Here is a 24,761-nt window from a genome sequence, read left to right as displayed (position 1 = left end):
AAGCTTCTGGGAAGTTCGATGCGGAAAAGCTCAACAAAAGATTATCGATGAAGGAGTGAGTGGGTGTATTCTGGTCGAGAGTTTGAGGCACTGACTGGTTTTCTTCCAATCGATAAAGGATTGATGAAAATTTAATGATGAACAGATGATGGGTTTCCTTTGTGGTTTTAGCAGTAGTGTTCATGAGTTATATTCGTTCTGGCAAACACAAATGCTCCTTAGACTTACCTATTACTGATAAATTATAGCGATACGTTTGGGTTTGTATAGTCCGGAAATCAATTCTGCACCGGTAGACACCTTGATCGTGTCGTTTGAGATTCTGAAAATAATGAAACAATGGTTAGTTATTGCATCGGACAAGAATGTAGCAAATCCTCCTGCATATTGTATGAGGTTTCCAGGGAAAAAACTTAATTGTCAAACAAACTATCAGAAATAAGTGAACCGAAAATGAGCGCAACAAACAAGACAAGACTAGAAAAAAAAATCAACAGGCGAAAATCGCTTACCATTATCATCAACGATGCCGGCGATTTGTCAATATTGAACTTGGCACGTGATCCGAAAACTTCCGGTGCCGACCAGTGGGCCGGTTCTCGGGACATCCGCTCCCGCACGTCCACGCTTTCGATTAGGAAATGGAAATGAAAATAGAAATGGAAACAAGGAAGAGAGAACAAAGCGTTAGTTCACACGCACGGGCACACTTACACATGTATGTGAGAGAGAAAAAAATAAGGGGTTAGTTTTTGGGGAGCTCAGTAACAGGCATCAACTAACAGAAAAACGTTTTCCACTAGTAATCTTTTTGCTTGACGATTCGTACGATAGTTTTCACAGAGACGTGCAGCTACGGTTTTGATACTTTGCAATACTTCTTGTGCATATTGATAATGATTCCCAAAAATCTGTGAAATAATTAACCCTCTAGAACCCAAATTTTGTTTTTCCCTGAAAAATTTCCTGAAGTTTTATGTTGTGATACTAAACAAATTTTGTTCTACAGAAAACCATATTGATGAATGATGATATTTTATTGCATTACATTATTTTTAAACAATTTCGGTTATTTTTTTTTTGCAAAAATCATCCAGCAGTTTTGTTACTTTAAAGGCTACAAATTTATAGCTTCTTCAGAACAAAAAACTAAATGAAACAGTGTTTTCAGAGACTTCAAAAATGATTTTAAGTAAAATGGGCATTTTTTTCGATTTTATTGGTTTTTAGGCTTTTAAGCTATAGAAAATGCCACACGCATGCCAAACAGCTGTCATCATTAAGAAATTTTAGAACAACTTCTTTCTAATCATTTTGCGGAAATTAATTTGTAAAAATATCTATTCGATGTGTTTTTATAACAATTTTACACAAAAAATGAAAAAAGGTAGAATTTGCCGAGATAAAAAGGTGAACGCTCAAGAAACCAAAAATAGGTAACTTCTACCTATTCGAGCTGTCTTTATTTGTATCAATTTATCATAACATTTATATTACATCATGGCCGTAGGAACGGGGGGGGGGGGGAGGGGGTTTGGGGGTTAAACCCCCCCCCCCCCCTATGAAGGTTCAAAAATGCCAAGAGAATTTTTTTTGGCTGAACAGAAATTTTGAAAGTTCTAACCAAATTTGGATGAACAACTTAAATGATTCATGAGTAACTAAAGTGTAGTAATCTCGACTCCAAAACCTTAAAATCTCATTCCAAGACCAAAATTCTACATCAGTTTTTCAAAAAAATTCTCACTGGTTGATAGTAATTCAGTCCCAAATATTGAATCCCAATAAAGTTAGACTAAGCTTTCCAGATTGTCCGAATTTTGACCAGAATTTCTCACTCTATTTGCCAAATCAAACGAAAATTTCAATTGAGTCATAATATTTATGTATCTTGTGTCCAAATAATTCTTTTTAAATAAATTTTGACAAAATAAACATGAACGATTTTTTGGAAACCTTAAATAGGATCCTGAATCGGCTGATGTGTGTTTCAAAATAAAAACAGTTTTCCACGAGTTTTTTTTTAATTTTTAGTAAAGAATTCCGAAATTCGTCTGCATATTGGCCGGATTTTTGGGAAAACTATGAAACAATATGCCCTAATTTCACAAGATTTTGAAATACTATTTCCTGGATTTGCCCAGCCCGGATACTTGCGGAAAAAAATCTAGTAAGTATCCAGTTAATTGTTTTTGATTTTCAGTTTACACCATCTTTGGTATAGGATCCTGCTTCGAACCTTAGTGATGCATTTCAATCTAAAATATGATGAATTTTCAAGATTCGAAACTCATAATTTCGGAATATGAAAAGAAAATTTATAAATTTCAAACCATTTTTAAGATTTGGATCTGAAATTTTTATCCTTAATTTTTATGAAAAGTTGAAACAAAAGAAAGTTCAGAATTGGAAATTTTAAAACAATTTCATCATTCAAAATGATATTTAAATTTACAAGCTCAATTACGAATTAATAATTGAAAAAAATCATATTGAAAACCATAAATTCAGAATCAAATAAAAGATTTCTGGTTTAGGGTTCTGATACAAATTTCGCTTTTTGGTTTCAAAATCATAGGATTTGTTATCTGGAATTTAGATTAAGGTTTTGATTTTGGGTTCAAAATGCAGAATTCAAACTAGGGAATGAAATCCCTGGTTTGTATCCAGATTTTGCTCAAAGTTTTATAATCAATATTAAAATATCAATGTTTGAATTTCATTAATTTTCATTTTTCAACTTTGATTCTTGGTTTAAAAAAATTAAAATTCAATCAAAGTCAGTTTGGAAACACAAACCTGAGTAAAATCACACATAAAAAATTAGATCTGGATTCATTTCAAAGAATTTGTTTTTTTTTCAAAAATCTAGATTTAAATTTTCACAGGATCACAGGATTTTTATTATGAAATAAAAAAAAAAATAATGATCATTTTTGAACTTGTTTTTTATCCTCAGGTTAAAATTCAGCTGGAAGTTTTATTTAACATTTTTTACATAGAATCTTCATGCTTCAAAATCAAAGGTTCTAACTAAAATCTTAAATTTTAATCGAGTTTACAAAAGTAGAAAATAAACCTTATTTGGACAGTAACCTAACTTTTTACTTTTATTGCTGAATATTTGATACATTTGCACCCATGCTTAAAATGGTTATGCTTGTGGTTCAAAAGAATTAGCTCACTGTGAGTAAAACAGTTTTTTTTTCTAAATGAAGCGTTCAAAATCCTTTTTTTTCGATTATGATAGATGTTTCTACATCATTGTGCCAATCGCGACTTTTCTCAACAGTACACTTATCTGAAACAACTGTGTTTGATGTTTACTCTTGGCTCAAACTTACGGACATTAGCTCAGAAGGCAACTGATTTACCAACTGAGCTATATCACAAGTAGTTATATTTTTTAAAGCTTCATTTTAAAAATGGCATTTACTAGGACTAATTTTCAAAATTAAATAACTTTTAATGCAAAATAACTTTAACTTGAATCTAACTTAACTTAGTACATATACATTTTTTTTAACTTGTGTAGGCATTGTTCAAGCAAAAATGTTATAGGAAAAAAATTGTCTTCAAACCCAGCACCCCCCCCCCCCCCCCCCCCATGAGCTGGTTCTTCCTACGGCCCTGTATTACATTATTACATTAAATTTGTTATTCAGCTCAATAATGCACTGTTCAGTACCCTACAGATTAATAATTACTAAAATTTATTTATTCGACTTAAAATTGTTGAGCCTAATAAGTATTTCAATACAGGAGAACATCCTTTAATGACAATAAAAAATAATAATAATAATCACTTCCATCTGTACCGTTGAGCCGTCAACACGTACGCCGGAGCATCGTTTCGTTGCTGTGTACCTGCAGGAACATTTTACATTATTTATTTTATTCTTACCTGATTTTCAATCAGCACTTTTCAGTGCTAAAATTATTTTCATTTTCTTTTATTCATATTTTTCTCTTTTCTTTCCAGCATGGGGAAGTCATCGGCCGGCTCAAGAGCCGGAAGAGAACGGATTGCCGAACCTAATTCAGGTCCATCGCCCAAAAAAGTTGAAATTTCCAATTCATTCGATGTCCTTCATAACATCGGTGATGAGGAAACATTCATATTTAATTCTGATAAGAGTACTAAGAAAGCTTCTTCTTCTTATACTCATAAAAATGAAAAGGTTCCACCATCACTTCCATCAAGGATTTGAAGATTTCTTTTCAGATCGGTCGAAGGGGAACTGCTCGTATTTTGGCGGAGTCTTTCAATGATTTTCAAAATTTTTTAAATTATTTGAATAATAAAAAACATCAATTTTTTACGTACGACACTGGAAGCGATCGTCCTTTTAAAGTTGTACTTCGTGGTCTCATCGGCGATCAGACACCGGATGAGATCACAACTGAATTAAATTCTTTGTTAGGGTTTTCTCCAATTCAAGTAATTCAAATGAGGAAAAGAACCAACACAAATAATATCAGTAGTGTTGGTTTTGCTCCTGAGCTTTATTTGATTCATTTTAAAATGGATCAGGTTAATAATTTGCAAATTCTTAAAAAGGCTCGTCTTATATTTCATTGTCGAGTCAAATTCGAAACTTTTCGAAAATCGTCTACCAATTTTCTACAAAATACTACGCAATGTCGTCGTTGTCAACCTTTTTGTCATGCACAGTATTAAATAATTACATGTTATAACCTGCAAATAAATGGAACAAGTTATTTCTACTAAATTTACATGACTTATGACGTAATGTAAATCCCCGAAACGAAAAAAATGACATTGTGAATTTACATGACCATAACAATGAAACCGTTCCGGCTCATTATTCCTTTTTATTTTTTGAATTATTGTTTTATCAACTACTAGCCATTAGCCTTGTAACAAAACATGCCAATCATTAAAAAGATATTCATAATGGTTTACACAACCGAAATCAACGAGCTCCAGATTTGAAATGGCATTTTCTTGGCGCATCAAATCGAACTTGATTCTTACCAGTCGGCCGTTCAGTGTTTGTTTGTGAAACGATTCTGCTACAGGGTGTATCTGATTTTTTTTGTAGTTCCGTTAATACTTTTTGGATGGATGATTTTGAAAACATTTTGTTTTTCATTTCTTTTCCAAAACATTACACGAAGTTCTAGTATGTTCTTTGAATAATATAACTTGTTATTTGTTCGTTGTATGTACATTAAAATATTATTTGCAAAGTGATGGAATGTGTGGGAGGCGTAATGAAACTTGTCATTTGTTTATTTGAATGTTAAACAATTCCCAACGATTCACTTGTTTAAAAATATATAAATCTGATTTTATTTGAATTTAAAAGTTAAAACTTAAATTCAATAATAAAAAGAAAAAAAAGCTTTCTTGTGCTGAAATTTTATTTTATTAATATTTTATTTAAACCATGAGTATAACTTATTTTTGTGCCATTCATTTTTAATTGTAGGATTTCATATCAACCATATCGGTTAGAGTTATTCTTTTATTAAAAAAATGATTACAGAAGGAGAACTGTAGCTTTGAACAAAATATCACTTCTATCCAATAAAGTTTATGAAATTTTATCGAGTAATATACTATTTTGATTTTTTTTTTTTTTCAAAAAGGCAATACAGCATTATTTATATATGTTGTGAACAGTTTTAAAAGAATTTTCCTTTTCATTTTTATAAAAATCGGCAAACACTTAGACACACCCTGTGTGCGACTGCAACGTTTTTGATTCCAAACATCGTTTAAAGCAAAAGCCATGTAAAAATACAACAAATTGATCCGAATGAGAAACGCATGGCTTTTTTCAGGGCTGCTTTATAATATACAACACATATGACTGAATTTTACAAGATATCAAACTTCACATGAAATGTAAAGCTCAGATTTTTTTTCTGTGTGGCACTAAAAATTGTCGAATGAATGCCAGATGCATCCTTTGCGGTTCATTCGATCATGAAAAATCTAAATGCCTTTTTGGTGGTGATAAACCACAAACAGAATTTTTCAAGTGTGCGAATTGCGCAGGTAATCATTCCTCTGACTGACCCGTTAGGGCAAAAATTATTGCTTCTAGAAAAAATCCTCCTTCCTCTTTTTCGTCTTCACCCGTCAGACCGGCAAACAATCTGCCTGTTCGCGGTCAGCCTCGCCCTACATTGGAATCACGACTTGGTAATGCTCGATGTGATTTTAATGTTACCTGAGCTGGTTCTGCGCCACAGACTCGTTGTTTAACGTTCTCAGAGGTGGTTGAAATGGGTTGCCCTCTTCAGGTTTAACTAATAAAAATGGGAAAAAACCAAGTCTCAACGTTCATACGAAGGCTTGGGAAAATCCCCGAGATTCAAATTCAAATACCTGTTCTTCTCCTTGATTTTCTGATCCTAACAATTTCGTTGATTTGGGTGAGACAACTGAGGAAAAATTAAAATTTTTGCATCAAAACTTAATGGAAATGATGCAACTTATGTTGAAATCAAATTCAATATTTGAAGCTTTCCAAACTTCTTTTAATTATGCTAACAAAATTATTATGAATTTGCGATTCCTTCATGGATCCAAATAGATGTTTAAATATTATGAATTGGAACGCTAGGTCTTTGCTGGCTAACCAAGATGAATTCTTTTTATTTTTGAAAACTCAAAACATAGGGGAAAGTCGGGTAAGACGGACACCCTAAGGTAGAATCGCAATAGAAATCCATATATTGCTATTTTCATCCCATTTTTCGTGCAGATGGGCAGTTTAGGTTGTTTACTATCGCATTAACCACTGGACATAGTAAATATACTTCATCAAGACTGTTTTTATAGCCATCTAAAAAATGCTTACAAATTACCCTTTTCAAAAATGGTCGGGTAAAACGGACACTGTTCAGAAAAGGTACATTTTGCCGCAAAAATTGTTGTAAATGTAGATATTTTTGTGAGTTAAGTATAAGAAAACGGAACCAAAATGGACCCAACTGGTCCGAGTCCAGAAGCGAAACAGTGAGGTTTCGGAATTCCGTATTTTATAGGCGCTTTCTTCACCGGAGATCCTGTTTTTACAGTTTTTAGGACCTGTTTATGATGTTGAGTGTTTTTCGACCGGCAATTGCTCTTGCCAAGGTCTTCTGAAGGCATATGGAGGATCAAACCGAAGCAAAATTTAAAATTCCTGGAGAAACTTATTTGTCCGTTTTACCCGACCTTGAGGTGTCCGTCTTAAGGCTATGATCATTTAGTATCCGGGCACTTCATTTCGGTAATAGCTAGGTTATTAGAGCTCGGATATGCAAAGCTTTAGCAGCGCTGTGTTGGTTATGAAAAGAACTATCTTGCCTATTTTTTTCACATTTTTACGTTAACGTGTGTTTGAGATATTTACGGTGCAAAAAGCCATAGTAAAAATAATTTTGCACAAATTTGCTCCTTTTACGCACTTTGCGCCTCGGAAATTCATTATTTTTGACTTGAAAACTCATGAACTGCTTATTTTTCCTGAATTTTTTTTTGGTCCAGATGGTTGAGAAGTATAAGGAGCCACTCTAGGATGCTTACGAAATTCTAACCAAGCATCGGAGTGGAACTCTTGATCTCAACTATAGGAACAAATTTATGGTTATTGAGGACAACTGAATGCAGACCTTTTAACTATGCAGTAAATCCGTTTCCGACAGGCAAAAAGTGTTGCCTGTCAAGTGGACACCCGGGAATTAACTAAAAATTAGCAGCTCCATGGATCGCAATCTGTGCAACCGGGTTTTACGCAATGTGACAGATGTGTTCTGATGGACCAAGAAATTTATGTTCAACCCGAATTTAAGAGGTCATATTCTTCGAGATGCCTAGTCATGAAAAGGTTCCAACCAGATTCCAATTGATTTTTACAGATGAATTTGTGTAAAATATCATGATTTTGAAAAGGTTTAGCTTCTGGGGTAAAAATAATAGATCAATACATGGCTGAAAAAAGTGTGCAAAGATAAAAATTATATTTTATCATAAAGTAAGAGTATTTCTTGTCATCAACGATAAATTATTTTTTTGATATTTTTAAACTATATATCACAATAACATCTTCATTTCCTCCATAGAAAGTTTTTCGATCAAATCAACAGTTTTTAAAATACAGAGGTTTGAAACTGCCCGGATACTAAATGATCATAGCCTTACCCGCCTTAGCAACTTTTTTTTCTAAACGATTGATGTTCAAGCCCTTTGACCGAAACTCGCTGATTTTTCTCCATATGGTTAAAAAGAAGCCTAATAAACACTCTTTCTTTGAAAACGGTTGACATTTTCGAAAATTTTGCGAGTTATGAACTATTTTATGACGAGAGAAAATTACATCAAATAATGGATTTTCAAAGTTTTTGTTTGTTTTGTTTACTGTTATAGGACTTTGCTTGCTATAAATAAACAAAGGTTCTCGAAAGTGTTGGTACACTCAGGCGAACATATTCCCATCATTAGATTAGTGCCAAACATTGTAATTCTCGATATATTGAAAGTGTCCGCCTTACCCGACTTTCCCCTACATATAGCTGCCATCACTGAAACTTTATTAAAGCAAGACAATAACTTGAAAAGCAATGCTTTCTTTAAAATTTTACGAAATGATCGACTTGATCGACAAGGTGGGGGTGTAGCTATGTCATCAATAGTCGTCTCAAATTTAGACTTCTTCCTTCTTTCAATACATAAGTCTTAGAAACAATTGGAATCGAATTAGAAACGTCTATGGGGAAAATTATAATTATTGCCGCATATTTGCCTTTCAATGCAGCGGTGAACAGAAATTTGTTTTGTAGGGAGATTTACAAAAACTCACCAGAAACAAATCTAAATTTTTCATTATTGGCAAAACACCGATCTTGGAATAATATTTTATCAAATTCAAATGGGAATATTTTATTTAATGACTGCTCTGCAGGTTATTACACTGTTGAATATCCTAATGGGCATACTTGTTTCTCTTCGATTAGAAATCCTTCCACAATTGATTTGGTTCTAACGGATTTAGGCGAGCATTGTAGTCAATTAGTTACTCATGCGGACCTCGATTCAGACCACCTTCCAGTAACTTTTTCTTTATCCCAAAGTCCCATTGAAACCCCTTTAAAATCAACTTTTGACTTTCAAAAAGCCTACTGGGAGCGATATAGGAATTTTATTGAACGTAATTTAATTGGCGATTTGCAGCAAAACTTTTTGACATGCAGCGCCAACTGATTCTCACTTATGGAACTAACAAAAAGGTGACGATAGCTTTTTTTTAACACGGCTAGAATACAAATTGTTTCTTAAATTGCGAATTTAATGAAAACTGTTAAATTTTAGACAACTATAACGAGTAAATCTTGTAAGAAAATCTTTAATTCACTTATTCCAATACTTTTGGCATTAGCAAATAGATGTTTTTATGGTGTTTTTTGATAAAATCATTTGGAAATTTTAAAACTTCAATAAAAAAAGAACGACGCTGGCAGAAGTTGATTTTGATAAATGTAACAATATGTGAAATTTAAATGCTATCTAAAGACGCACATCCATACGCAGTTTATCATCAGATTGCGCTTTAATAAAATGCACGTAAAGGATATAATGGAGCAAACCAAAGCGATTCCTCTTAAATTATGACAAATATTCAATCATTTCAAATATTTTATTTTGAATTTCGAATTAAGATTTTCAGTAACTTGTTTACTTCTGAAATATTTGTCCTTCATATGCAATGAATTTATTTGAATAAATTTTCATCTTGATCTTCATGTTTGAAATTTACACCCTTTATTTGGATTTCATGTTAAATGTTTCGATTTTAAGCGGAAAATCGTGATGATTTCACAGAAAGTTTTCCGGTTGCTTTCTCTATTCTTATACTGTTGAACATGAATTACCTTTTACGGAGAGAAATTTTGTGTTTATTCCACAACTCAGGGAATATGGAAATTTGAAACTACCTTAAGAACGTTCATCAAACTCAAGATGAGGTTAGTTGACGTCTCAATCGTCGTTAATAACACCTTCAATTTCACCAGCTGCCGTTTTGTTTTGAGGAAGCAGAAGAATTCTTTTTTTCAGGCAGCATTAGTTGGAACAACAATGATTTTTTTCCGAAAACTAGAAATTATGAAGTTTTATTAATAAAAAAGTTTCAAAAATTATGAAGGGTTACGTATTTCACTTTTTCTTACCAAATCCTCCAGCCAAATCTGATCAAATATCATATTTTACACCGAAATTTTCAAAATTGAAGGAATGTTTTGAAAAAATACTTAGCGTTTTGACATTCGCACCCATAACATCATCATTTTTATCGCAAAGCCCTCTGTGTGTCGTTTTCAGCTGCAAATCGCCAATAGAAGATATTGATTTGGCTGTAGAAAATTTGACAACTTCAATAGTCAATGCAAAAGCCGCTTCAAAACCCAAAGTTAAACATAAATTTAATCAACCTTTGATCGATGATGATCTTCAGTTTTTGATACGACTGAAAAACATTCGTCGACGTCAATATCAACGTACTAGGGATCCTTATTTGAAATTTATTTATTGCGACCTTCAAAAAGAGATCAAACGTCGTTTAAATTTCATCCGTAATGAAAATTTTGCTAAAGCAGTAGAGGACATAAAACCCTACTCAAAGCCGTTTTTGAAATTAACTAAATTTCCGAAAAAGCCCCAGAAGCCAATTCCTACTTTGAAAGATGGGGATAAACTTCTTTTAACTAACGCAGAAAAGGCTCAAAAGTGAGCCCAACAATTTGAGTCTGCTCATGATTTTAATATTATCGTTGAAAGTCCAATTGATGCTTAAATTTCTCTAGAATTTGATTATATTCTTTCTAAGCAAAATGTATTTGAAAATTCTTGTGAGACAAATATTGATGAACTTAAATAGATTTTCAAAAAATTTAAAAATATGAAAGCTCCAGGGGAAGATGGGATTTTCTATATTCTTATTAAAAAATTGCCTGAAAGCACTTGAAATTTTTTAGTTAAAATCTTCAATAAATGTTTTCACTTGGTTTATTTTTCCAATAAATGGAAAAATGCCAAAGTAACTCCAATTTTGAAACCTGGAAAAAGTGCTTCAGAGCCTTCAAGTTATCGACCAATTTGTTTGCTCCCTTCTTTAAGTAAACTATTTGAGAGAGTTATTTTGAATAGAATGAGGATCCACATTAATCAGAATTCTATTTTCCCTGATGAACAATTTGGTTTTCGTCATGGACATTCTACTACACATCAACTTTTGAGTGTAACTAATATGATTAACGCTAGCAAATGTGAAGGATATTCAACTGGTGTTGCTTTTCTAGATATTGAAAAAGCTTTTGACAGTGTTTGGCACAAAGGCTTTGAAGCTAAATTGGCTCAATTTGATTTTCCCGTATATCTCACCAAAATTATTCAAAATTATTTGACTAGCCGAACCTTACAAGTAAGCTATCAAAATTCATGCTCTGAAAGGACACCCATTAGAGCTGGTGTCCCTCAGGGTAGTATTTATTCCTTAATTCAAAATGGTACTATTATCAATAGTTGCTTTACCTGTACAGTGGGATTCCGGCGCCGTCTTTGAACCACAATACCATGCTAACCTCAGTCAGTGGCACCGTGATAGGACACTGCAACTCGATACTCCGTCCTTCCACTCCCTCAATGCTGAAGGGTTCTGTTGAGATGCGAATTTGAAATTCACCGAAGACCAACCGGTTGCATGTAACAAAAAGAGAAAAATAATCGATATAAATATTTTGAGTAAATCAAATATGCTTTATTACATTTCTTTCAATAGAAATATCCCTATGAAATTGTCCATCCGGCATGACGATCGATTGCTAGCTCACAAACCATTTATTCCCGACAATTTCAATTAAATATGGATAATGTGTTGAAGGCTATCTCAGCTAAACTGGGAGCGTACAGTTCCAACTATCTTAGGTAGAAAAAATACCCCGGCAATCAATATTTAATTTCGAATAAAGTCCTCCGTCATTTCCACCCAAATGCTTACAAAACAAATTGATCCGCACAGCAATTAAAAAAAGCTGCCGACGAGTAGGTACAACAGCTCACACATATTGACCCGCATATGTAATTGCCCTACCAAATTGCACCGGAAATGAGCAACGGGGAAAAACAACAGCAGCAGCAACAAAAACAATCCGCCGTTCATGGCGGATTGCCGGATTCATTTCGGGAGATCCTGTCCTCTCCTGGTCCGGCCTGTAGGTAAGTGCACGCGGATTTAGACAAAAACCAAAAATAAATGAGAGAAGGAATTTATTCGTTCCCCAACCACGACGGCTGCCGACTTTGGCCAGCAAGCGGATCTCGGCTCCGACATTTTGCTGCAGCGCGCGCGTTATGAATTTCCGGAGCCACCTTTGCCGGATTTCGGGGTCGTATGGTGCTTGGCCACATTTACCTCGTCCGTCGAATCGAGGTCACGTGTGAAACCGATTTCATGGCGCGGAATTTCCAGATTTATGGCCGTTTTGCCGTAGCCTCACCACGGTGGGTTTTGAAAGAAGCACTTTCGATGATAAATAAGGACTGTATTCGAAAAAACTGCAACACTTTCATTTGTGAATAACTTTTGAACAGATGGATGAAAATTGATAAAATTTTCAGTGAAACTACCTTGTAATGTAATGTTGCATTGTGCAAAATATTGTGGCGATCTGTCCTGTAGTTGATGAGAAAGCGTCTAATGAATAAAACGATTGGCTTAAATGTTTGGGTTTGCACACTATAAACTACCGTTTTTCTAAATCTCAGTTAATTTTTATGACGTTTTTCATCTCCTGGAGCTTGACAACAGATTGTCCACCTTCTGCAAGAAATCAACATTACTAACTTTTTATCAATCCATCACAGTTTTAGATTCCAGATCCAACCAAATTAACTTTGAGAAACCTTTGAAACCATAGAAAGAAAGCGGTCGCTTTTGTAGACATTTTTTGAAATTTTTGGGCGTTAACTGTGCCAATTGTTATGTATTACTTATCAATTTGCATCCTCCATAGAGCGTCAGCCAAATTTAGAACAGGATACATTTTTTTGTAAATTTTTCTTCTCATTCTTCTCCGGAACATTCAGGAGAAGTGTTTTCTAATGAAAAATATCTAACAGGAAATCCCCTAGTTTCCCGCTTCAAAGATCGTAGCTATTTCCTTTACAATATTTTTTCAAAATTTCACCCCGCTGACGAACCTACCATTTTGCGCACGATTTTACCACTGATTTTGTTTATTTTCTCGGTGGACAACTTTTTTATCATTAAAACACATGGTCTGCTTTTTTTTGTTTTTTTAGGCGAATCAGATAGAAAAATTGACTTGCATTATTTCTTCTCCAACTGAAAATTTCGGATGGCGCATTGTCAAACCCCTCATTTCCCATACCTTCATGGAATTAATCATCAAATTTTAGCTTACTGTTGGATCCTTTAGGGCTTCTAGAATGATTTACCGTATGAATTTTAGTCGCATATGTGATTTCCAGCTATTTTGGGGTCTCTCAATGGGACTTTCCAAGATTTTTTACGATCCTGCCCAAAAATTTTGGTCAATTAATTCATTCATGAGACGCTATCTCGAAAACTACTAGACAGATCGCCACAAAATTTTGCACATGTAAATAAAACATAACTAGGAAGTTTCAAAAAAAGTTTCGTTCAAAAGTTATTCACAAATGAAAGTGTTGTATTTTTTGGAATACAGTCCTTATCATTGACGTTCATGACACTTGTTACAACAAGTTTTTAGACAATTTTATTGTTATCCTCTCGAATACAAAATTTGTTTCGAAAATTTACCAGTTTATACATGAATCCAAATACCTACGACTAAAGTAGATTATTTTCAAATTACTGTGTCTGTATGATAGGTGAGAAAATTCCCTACTGGTCATTGGTTCTTTTTTTATTTAGATAAAATTGAAAAATGTGATTGAACAGTGAAAAAAAACGAAACTAAATCGATTGACCACAAAACTGGAGGCCAGTTGCTACAAAAATATTAGAATAATGAAGATTAAATGTTAATATCTTTTAAAGTAGATATGCATATCAATATGATTCAATATGTTTGTGGTAGTTGGGCTACCTTTTTCCATATCGGCTGTTTCGGGATGAAAATCTTAAAAAGAATATAAATCACAACTATTTCAGAAAAGGCTACCAGTTTATTGGCAAACATTTACGAAAACTCACTTTGTTTTTGTTAAACAATCGGTTAAACAATATCCGAGAGATCTGTAAAAGCTGTGAACGTGCCTAAAAGAATTACCGACCATTTGGTAAAATTTCGCACAATTTCGGTAAAAAAATACTAAATGTTCAGGAATGCAAATGTCAAATCGAGAAACTTTTAACACTTTGTTCAGTATATAACCGGCAGCACTGGTGGTCTTTCTGGCAGCACTGGTTTGGTGATGAATTGTATTTTTTTATCGCTCGCATCAAGTGTTTAATTTGATAGTTTAACTGATCTTTTAATTACATTTTTGTGTCTCTAAGTAAAAAAAAGTGTGTTTTAGTGAATATTAAATTGAAGTTCGAGTGATTTTTCTGTATTTTGTCGGTCTTTTTCCATGCAAATATTTGGCAGTTTGTAACTTGCTCAACAATAGACATACGCTGACAATAGGCTTTGCTTGACTACCCGAGTCAACTGTGGTAAACCTATACTTAGGTTCGTTAGTGAGTATAGTACGGTGAGGTGAGTTTCTAGTACTTTTTCTCGATACCTTCGGCTCACTTCCAATATTTATTTACAGATTTTTTGTCAGATTAATAAGTGTAAACCTAATCCATATTGAAGGTCGTCTAAATTTGTGTTGATTGTGTTTTTGTTTAAACGTTTCACTACAGTGACTTCAGAGCCGGTTTAGATCCACCAGAACGTAAGTAAACGCTGGCGCAGACTTAGCGACCGAAACTGTGATAGCACGTACAGCGGCTCTGTGACCAAAGAAAGGCGTTAACTTGATTGCTGATAGGAACTTTTCTTTCCTCTAACTTAGCTAGTAGATTTTGGAGTATCATTAGTAGATGGAACGTGATGATGACTTAATCTACTAGCACACTGCAGTGATCTTAGCAATTGTGCCTGTGTATATATTTTTTAATGTGTTCTGTTTCGAATGTTTTACGCTTTTATTACTCTGACTAAATTTGTGTAAACTGACATTAATTTATTGCGTAGGTTTATTTGATCATCTGTGGACGCTGAATGGGACTTTGCTCGCGTCAACTATCGTACCCTGGTCACTGATGCTGAATGGTTGCTAAGTGTCTCGCGTTGATGTTTCATTGATGCTGAATGGATGCTTTGTAGCTCGCATAGTGTTAACCAGTGATCTGACGCTGAATGGGCTCTTCTAGCCTCGCGTAGATTCGTGCGAAGATCTTTGCTCACACGCATTAAACAAGTAGCCTTATGTTTCAGAAGAATTACTGAGACTTGTGTCCGCCAATTTTTACTATTCTTAATATTTTTTTTTCTAACATTACATTTTCTTTAGATTTTACTTACGTTATTCTTCAAACAAGGTAAATTTTTAATTAGTTTTCTTTTGTTTTTTTTTTAAATGCTTGCGAAATAATAAAAAAATTTGGTTTACTTCTTTTCTTAAAGCTCTTGCTACAGTTTGAATTGGAAATTGAAATTTTGGAATTAAAATTGGAATTGAAACCAAAAATTAAAATGAATCCCGATAAAGAGGTTTTCATATGCATTGACTGTCAAGGAACCGAATCAAACCCCAATGTTTTTCTGACATGTGCAAACTGTTTTTCAAATGTCCATCCGCGTTGTAGAAACATTCTAGGCAGTTCAGCACGTAGAATGAAAAACCAAAACTTTTTTTGTAAACCTGATTGTGCTGAAATCTACTCCAAAATTATAGGAATGCAAACTAATCAAATAAACATCGTCGACGCAATCAAAAATGATATAAAACTTGCTGTACAAAGCGCGGTCGCTAATGAAGTCCAAACTTTAACATCCAAAGTTGAATCAGTTTCTTCAGCAATTGAGGCTTCTCAGGACTTTCTATCTGCAAAGTTTGACGAAATCCAGTCAGACTTTAAGGACCTGAAAGTTAAAAATGAGAGCCTCAAAACTGAGGTTTCTGATCTCAAGCTTTCGCAATCTGCTCTTACTGCCACGGTTCACAAATTAGAAAGTCATTTAGATAAAGTAAGTCGAGAGTCGATTTCTAAAAACGCTATGATATTTGGACTTCCAGTCGTTGGCAACGAAGATCCTGCAATATTGGCCTGCAAAGTTTGTCAGACGATAGGATATGAGTTGAAGCCTGATCAGATCGAACAAGCAAAGAGATTGAATTTTGGAAAATCTAATTCCCTACCCCCGTTAAAAATTATTTTCGAAAACGAAGAAACTAAGGAAGCAATCTTCTTTAAAAAACGTCAGTTTGGAAAACTCAACTCCTTTGTTTTTAGTCAACGGAAATTCTAGTTATGTAACCATACGCGATGAATTAACATCATTTACTTTAGAGCTTTTAAACGAAATTCGGGAATCTCAGGAGCTTCTTGATATAAAATATATATGGCCCGGTAGAGGTGGTGCAATTTTAGTGAAAAAGGATGAAAACTCTAAACCTGAAATTATAAAAAATAGAAACGATATCGCACGTCTTGTGTCTAAATTTTTAACCTCTGTTGAACATGCTACTCCTTCACCAAAACGTAAAAGACAATAAATATTAGTTCTTATTTCTTTTGTTCTTATAGACTTATTTTTAAAAATGGATAGTATACTTAATAATTATAATGATAACATTGATGATTTTAATGCTTGTATTTTAAATAAAAATGATTTGAAAAAACTAAGAATTTTACAATGGAACATATGTGGAATGAATAATTTATCAAAATTTGACAATATTTTACAAACTGTTGATCAGTCTTGTGTTGTGATCGACGTTATAATCATTTGTGAAACGTGGTTGAAGGAGGAAAACTGTTCTCTTTATAACATTCCGGGATATATTGCTTTTTTTTCTTGTAGGAAACAATCGCACGGTGGTTTGGCATTGTACGTTAGGAACAATTTGAATTTTAAAATTTTGAATAACGTTTCTTTAGACGGGTTTCACAACATAAGTATTGAACTTTCTATCAATGGTGAGTTTATTGACGTACATGGCATCTACAGGCCTCCATCGTTACCTTTGAATACATTTTATGATCATCTTGAATCTCTCTTTTCTGCTGTTCCTGATAAACATTCATGTTTCTTCGTTGGTGATTTCAACATTCCTATGAACTTGACAAATAATAACGCTGTAGCAAAATATAAAACATTTCTTGAATCTTTCAACTTCTTGTGCACTAATAGTTTTCCAACAAGACCAAGAAGTAATAATATTTTGGACCATGTTGTTTGTAAAATGGACGATATTATGAGGGTTAAAAACGATACAACTTTCAACGATGTTAGTGACCACTGTCTAGTTATTACCACCTTTGATCTTATCTCTGAAAGGAAAAATATTCAACTTGTTAAAACTATCACAAATCATACGAAATAAAACGAAATTTTTAGGAATTATTTGAGGAATTTAACTCTTGTTGAAGACGCTAACACCTGCTTAACAAACTTAACTGCCACTTACAATTCTATGTTTGAGGCATGTTCAAAGAAAGTAACGAAATATGCTAAGTTAAAAGGTAACTGTTGCCCCTGGATGTGTTTCGAATTATGGTTTCTCATGAGGTTAAAGAATAATTACATCAAAAGAGTAAAACGGAACCCCGAAAGTCAGCACCTGAAAGAACTTCTTGCTCACATTTCAAAAAAAGTTGAATTGAAAAAGCGAAATTGTAAACGATCATACTATGAGAAACTTCTAAATAATACTCCTCACTCAAAGTTATGGAAAAACATTAACTCAATTTTAGGTAAAACGAAAAATAACAGCGCGATAGCTCTTAAAATTAATGATGCCCTAATAGAAAACAAGCATCTAGTCTGCCAGTCCTTTAATGATTTTTTCACAGACATTGGTAAATCATTAGCTGGGAAAATAACTGTCGATCCATCCTACAATCTATTAACAAAAATGAATCGAACTCCTTATTCGTTGTTCTTATGCCCGACATCGTCAAATGAAGTTTCTCTTACTATCCAGTCGTTAAAAAATAAAAAAAGTTGTGGGCCGGATAACATTTCTACGAGTGTATTGAAAAAACATAGTGAGCTTTTCGGACCAATTCTCGCTGAATGTTTCAACAACATTTTGGAAACAGGGAACTTATCCTGATTGTTTGAAAACTGCAAAAGTAACTCCAATCTTTAAATCTGGTGATCCAACAAATATTACCAATTACCGTCCCGTTTCTAATTTTAGCGTTCTAAGTAAAGTGTTCGAGAAACTATTGATCGAAAGAATCAACCCTTTTTTGAACAACAACAATATTCTTTACAACCATCAGTATGGATTTAGATCCGGTTCAAGTACGCTAACTGCTATATGTGAACTTTTGGATTCTGTTATCGACAACATTGATAAGAAAAAAATTGTTGGTGCCCTTTTTCTGGATCTTAAAAAAGCATTCGATACTTTGGATCATGAAGTACTTTTAAAAAAACTTGAGTGTTATGGCATAAGAGGTATCACGAACAACTTGATTCGCAGTTACCTTTCAGGAAGACAACAATTTGTCCGTATAGATGATGAAACAAGTACCCTAGGAAAACTTGAAGTTGGAGTTCCACAAGGCAGTAACATAGGGCCCCTCCTTTTCCTTTTGTACATAAATGATATAAGTAACCTACCGCTGCATGGATCACCAAGACTTTTTGCTGATGACACTGCCCTTTTTTACCCAGGAAAATGTCCCAAAGCTATAGTCAAAAACATGGAAGAAGATCTAGATACGTTGCACAAATATTTCAATTCAAATCTTCTTACTCTAAACCTAGCAAAAACAAAATACATGTTATTCCGTTCCTCCCGAAAAATAATCCCACTTCACAATAGCCCAAAAATTGGGAACAATGTTTTGGAAAAAGTCAACAGTTTTAAGTACTTGGGAATAACCTTGGATGACACGCTCTCTTGGAAATCGCATATTAATAATTTACACAAAAAGATATCATCTTTTAAAGGTGTCTTATGGAGGGTGAAACATTTTGTACCGCGACATGTGATGTTGCGATTTTATTTTGCGTTCATTCATTCCCACTTGAATTATTTAATAGCGGCGTGGGGCAGGGCTTCTATATCTCTTCTCTATCGTGTACAAACTTTGCAGAATCGTTGTTCGAAAACTATTTTCAACCTTCCCTATCGTTACCCGTCAAATTTGTTGTACTCTAGCCGCTCTCATAATGTGCTTCCTTTGACTGAGCTTTGTAACTTCCAAACTTGTATTTATGTTTTTGATAATTTGCATTCCTCATATACATCTCAAAACTTAAGATTTACCGCGGGAATTCGTATTCACAACACTAGACAATCTCATCATCTACTACGAAATAGTTCTTCAACAAGCCTAGGACAACAAAGAATTTCTTTTATCGGACCAACAAAGTACAATAATCTTCCAGAAGAATTGAAGACAATAAATAACAGAAATATTTTCAAGACCAGACTGATGCAATACTTTAAGAACCTATTAAACCATTGAACAACGAATCACCAAACTAGCTTTATTTTTTTTAAATTTGTATATAATAATTGGTTTTAACTTGTGTGTTTTTAGTTTAGTATAATTCTCTGAAATTAAACTTAGTTTAGTACATTTTTTTTTAATTTTTTAACTTGTTTCATATTTTAAACAACTTTGATTGAGAAGTGGATCTCTTAAAAGGAACACTTGTTCCACTGAGATTCACTAGATTAGCTTACATTCATTTTGATATTATTACATTCTTCCGCTCTAAAAATTAAATATATTGTGTTCTCAGCATGCTTAACTTTTTTGTAATTTGCTCGCGTTCTTTTTAATTACTTTTAACTTGTTTGCTGCCAGACATGCTGAGAACTGAAGTGTCCATTACCAGGAAGCTCATTTGAGTTTTTTGGTGTGGGGGAGTGTGGCGGGCCATTCAGAGAAAAAAAAAACAAAAAACCGGGTTTTCTGGGGCTTCATTTTGCAAAAGAAATTATTTTTATTTTTTTAGATAAGTTAACCACCGTTAATTAAGTTTTTGTAAATTATTTTTCGGCATATCGGTGAAATGTATATTCTTGGAGAAAGAATATCAGAAATGAAGCCCGTCCGGGGTATATGTGTTCACCACATGTAGACTTCGGACCAACCAGATTTCATTGTATAGGTTAAGGTAGTGCCACCTCTATCCCGGTACTACTTTTTTTTTTTTTTTTTTTTTTTTGTAGCGGCCCACCACACTCCCCCACACCAAGAGGCTCAATTGAGCCCCCTGGTAATGGACGCTACTGTTCTCAGCACGTCTGGCAGCAAAACAAAGAAATTTCAACGCGAACAAAATTTTAATCATGCTGAGAACACAAAAGTTTATTATTTACTGCGAGGAAATGTATGCTATAATTAAACAATATTACGATAAGGATCTCAATGGAAGAAAATTTCCTTTAAAGAGATCCATTTCTTTTTTTTAATAATGTTAACTAATCAAATATTATGCTACATTTACTTAAGTTTACTTATTAATAGTTAAAAATACGACAAAAGAAAACTACGATGCTACAAAAACAAACAAAATTTGATTTAAAAAAACTGGTTGTTGATCGACTTTTTTAACGATTCAATTTTTCTTTTAATAACTGTACTACTTTGACTTTAAACATGGAACGGTTGTTGATGGTCTTTATTTCAGTAGGTAAAGCGTTGTATATTGTAGGTCCTATAAAAGAAATTCTTTTTTGCCCTAAAGATGTCATGGATCGGCATCGTTGCAAGTAATTATTTTGACGGGTATTGTGGGTTCTTAATCCCGTAGTAAAATTAAGGTTTTGGTTATTGCTACTCGAGTGTATATTATCATGAACATATATAACGGTTTGCAAATTACAGAGTTCGGTTATTGGAAGAATGTTGTGCGTTCCCAGAGAGTATAGCTGTTGGGTAGGAAAAAGCAGGGGTAGTCTGAAGATGTTTTTCAAACATCTATTCTGTAGGGTCTGAAGTTTTTGAAGATGTGACAAGGAGGCTCTTCCCCATATCAAAATAAGATAGTTTAGATGAGACTGAATAAATGCATAGTAAAACTTTAAAAGAACATGTTGGGGTACTAAGTTTCTTAATTTCCACAAAACACCGCAAAGAGGAGAAATTTTTTTTACTAGGTTCTCTGTGTGACAACTCCAAGAAAGTGTTTCATCCAAGAAAATTCCTAGGTACTTGAAGTAGTGAACTCTCTCAATAACAATTCCATCCATAATTGGGTCATTATTTGACAGTATTTTTTTATGTGAAGAACGAAACAACATATATTTGGTTTTTGTATAGTTTAGAGAAAGCAAGTTGCATTTAAAATATTTTGATAGTAACTTCAAATCATTTTCAATTTGTTGAGTTATAACATTCGTTGATGCAGCTGAATAAAAAATAGCTGTATCATCAGCAAATAATCGAGCTGTGCCTTTCAGTGGTAAATTACAAAGATCGTTTACATACAAAAGAAAAAGTAACGGACCAATGTTGCTTCCTTGGGGTACACCAATATCAATGTTTCTCAAATCGCTTCTAGTATTTTCGATCGCTACGAATTGTTTCCTTTCCGATAAATAACTGCGAAGGATGTTGTTAGCAGCACCTCTTATTCCGTATTCATTGAATTTGGACAATAATATGTCGTGGTTTAGTGTGTCGAAGGCTTTTTTAAGATCCAAGAACAAAGCACCAACGATATTCTTTGAATCAATTTTTGAAATAATAGAATCAACTAACTCTGTGATAGCAATTAGCGTACTCGATCCAGGTCTGAAACCGTACTGCAATTTGTACAGTATATTTTCCTGATTTAAAAAATTTTCAATTCTATTCATTAGAAGTTTTTCAAAAACTTTACTAAAAACACTTAAGGTTGAAATTGGACGGTAATTATTTACGTCATGTGGATCACCTGCCTTAAAAATGGGAATAACTTTTGCAACTTTAAGACAATCCGGATAAACTTCTGTCTCTAACATGTGATTAAAATATTGCATGAGTATACCAGAGAAAATTTCGTTGTTATTTTTTAACGCATCTACAGGAAATCCATCAGGTCCACAACTCTTTTTATTTTTAAGAGATAGAATTACTAGTCGAACCTCGTTGACACTAGCTGGACGTAAAAATATTGTATTTTGTACACTATTAATATGCGACAAACGATCACTGCCGGGATCAGATGGGATTTCATTAGCTAGTTTTTTCCCAATCGTAGAAAAATGTTTGTTAAATTTTTCACAAATCTCAGAATTGTTTGTTGTTACGCCTTCTTCATCAGAAAGATTTATTGGAGCGGTGATTTTATTTTTACCAAGGAGTGTATTTATGTTTCTCCAAAGCTTGGAATGTGGAGTGTTGTTTAACAATCGCTCGTAATATTGTTTTTTGCATTCTTGTTTTTTAAAGTTTAACTTTTTGTTTATATGATTCAACATTTCTTTGAGTTGGACATTATCGGGATGTCGTTTACAACGTTTCAAATGGTTATTTTTGATTCTAATCAGTGTCCAAAGGTCTAGAGACATCCATGGACAATAATTGCCTTTTAGTTTTACCTTTTTATTGAGTGTTTTAGTAGACATTGAGAGAAAACGGTTGTAAGTTGTTGTAATGTGCTGTAGGCCATCATTAACATTTTCTGGTAGTTGAATATTATTTAAATAATTTCGAAACAAATCGTTAAGTTTGGAATGATCAATAATTTCTTTCTTCAGAATTGTTTCCCTCTTATCACATAACAATTTTAGGGATGTAACAATTTGTAAATGGTCACTTACATCTGTAAAAATAGTATCGTTTTTAAGTCGGTCGATGTCAATCTGCTTCGAAATAACGTGGTCAAGGATATTTTTTGTTTTTGGTCTTGTTGGAAAAGTATTTGTGCAAGCATAACCGAAAGATTCTAAAATTGACTTATATTTCATCACAGTGTTTAAATTAACTAAATTCACGGGGATATTAAAGTCACCAACAATAAGACTCGAATGGTTAACAGGAACAGATGCTAATAAGGATTCAATTTCATCACAAAACAGGTTAAACGAGAACGCTGGTGGTCTATAAATACCATGAACACTGAAAATTTGACCACTCAGACATATTTCAACACTTATTCTGTGAAAACCCTCAACAACTTTGTTTTCAATTTCTTTAAATTTCAAATTCGTTTTAATATACATCACTAAGCCTCCATATGGTTGATCACGACATGAAAATATTGAGGTGTATCCTGGAATGTTATAAATATTACAATTATCTTTGACGAGCCAAGTTTCACAAATGACAATAACATCAATACAATTATTTAATTGATGAATAGTTTGTAGCACAGAATCAAATTTACATAAACTATTCATACTGCAAATATTCCACTGCAAAATTCTTAAATTACCCAACTCATTAGCACAAGTACTTAAATTAAATTCATCTATATTTTCATAGTATTTATTAATTAAACTATCCATTAAATTATCTTTATACTAAGGTTAAACACTTACAATTTTTTTTTGAATGTTATTTACTTGATCCTGAATCAGCATTGTTCCTTTTACGTTTTGGTGACGGAGTTTCTTTTGGAAGTGTGGAACTGCTCTTTCCCTGTTGAATAACGTGTTTGCTCATGAAACGACTCAAATCTAGTTTTGTTTTTATAATCTCAGGTTTAGAAATGTCTGTTTGTTTAATAAGAATGGCACCACCCCTACCAGGCCAAATATATTTAACTCCCAGTAAATCTTGGTACTCGCGTAGTTCATTTAAGATTTCCATAGATAAAGGCGTAAGCTCATCTCTAACTGTGACGTTTAAAGGTTTTCCGTTTACTAAAAATGATGGATCCACTAAGGTAGAAGCAAGTTTTCCAAAACTTCGTTTCTTGCTAAAAATTTCTTCCTTAATAAGTGTATCTTTTAGAAATACTTTGATTGGTGGGAAATAATCGTTTGATTTATTAGAAGAAAACAATCTGACAGCGTTTTCAATGTGCTCAATTTTTAATTCATAGCCGAAAGACCCACAAATTTTACGGACCAAATCTAGGGTGTTCTCACCACTTTTAAAAGGCACCCCAAAAATCATCATGTTTTTCGAAATAGCTTCTTTGTTAAAACGGTCCAGGTTAATTTCTAACTTTTGAACTTGATCCGTGAGTTTAGAATGTTTAGATTTGAGACCAGATACTTCTGTTTCTAGAGCATCATTACGGGATTTTAAATCTTCGAAGCCTGTCTGAATTTCGTCAAATTTCGAAGATAAAAACTCCTGTGACGCCTCTATTGCAGACGTAACTGATCTCATATCCGTTTTAATAGAATTCATCTCATTGGAAACAACATTGTGAACAGTCTGCTCTATTTTCATGTTTATGCTTTCTATAATTGTTTCATGATCTTTACGCAACGATATTATTTTGGCATAAATGCACGCGCAATTCGAATCGCAAAAGTATTGTTGTGCCTTCATTTTTCGAGCAGCACTGCCAATCAAATTTTTACAACGCAAATTGACACTTTTAAAACAATACGAACATGTAATGATTTTATCAAGATTGTTTTCCACATTTTTGCATTCAGTACAAATTACTTC

General features: G+C 33.5%; 1 protein-coding gene across 2 annotated transcripts in view; it reads right to left on the bottom strand.

Moving 5' to 3' along the window:
* Positions 1 to 24,761, bottom strand: part of LOC129749338 (nephrin-like) — a 475,038-nt gene that overhangs the window by 171,501 nt on the left and 278,776 nt on the right. For both annotated transcript variants that reach the window (XM_055744277.1, XM_055744276.1), the window contains exons 3-5: positions 11,546 to 11,669; positions 513 to 627; positions 229 to 322 (exon numbers count right to left, since the gene is read on the bottom strand). In XM_055744277.1, the coding sequence (XP_055600252.1) occupies positions 229 to 322; positions 513 to 627; positions 11,546 to 11,669 (333 nt within the window). The remainder of the gene's footprint in view (positions 1 to 228; positions 323 to 512; positions 628 to 11,545; positions 11,670 to 24,761) is intronic.

This window comes from Uranotaenia lowii, chromosome 2, assembly GCF_029784155.1.
Source record: "Uranotaenia lowii strain MFRU-FL chromosome 2, ASM2978415v1, whole genome shotgun sequence".
Lineage (NCBI taxonomy): Eukaryota > Metazoa > Arthropoda > Insecta > Diptera > Culicidae > Uranotaenia > Uranotaenia lowii.
Note: the sequence above shows the minus strand (reverse complement) of the source record. Positions and strands in the feature narration are given on the sequence as shown.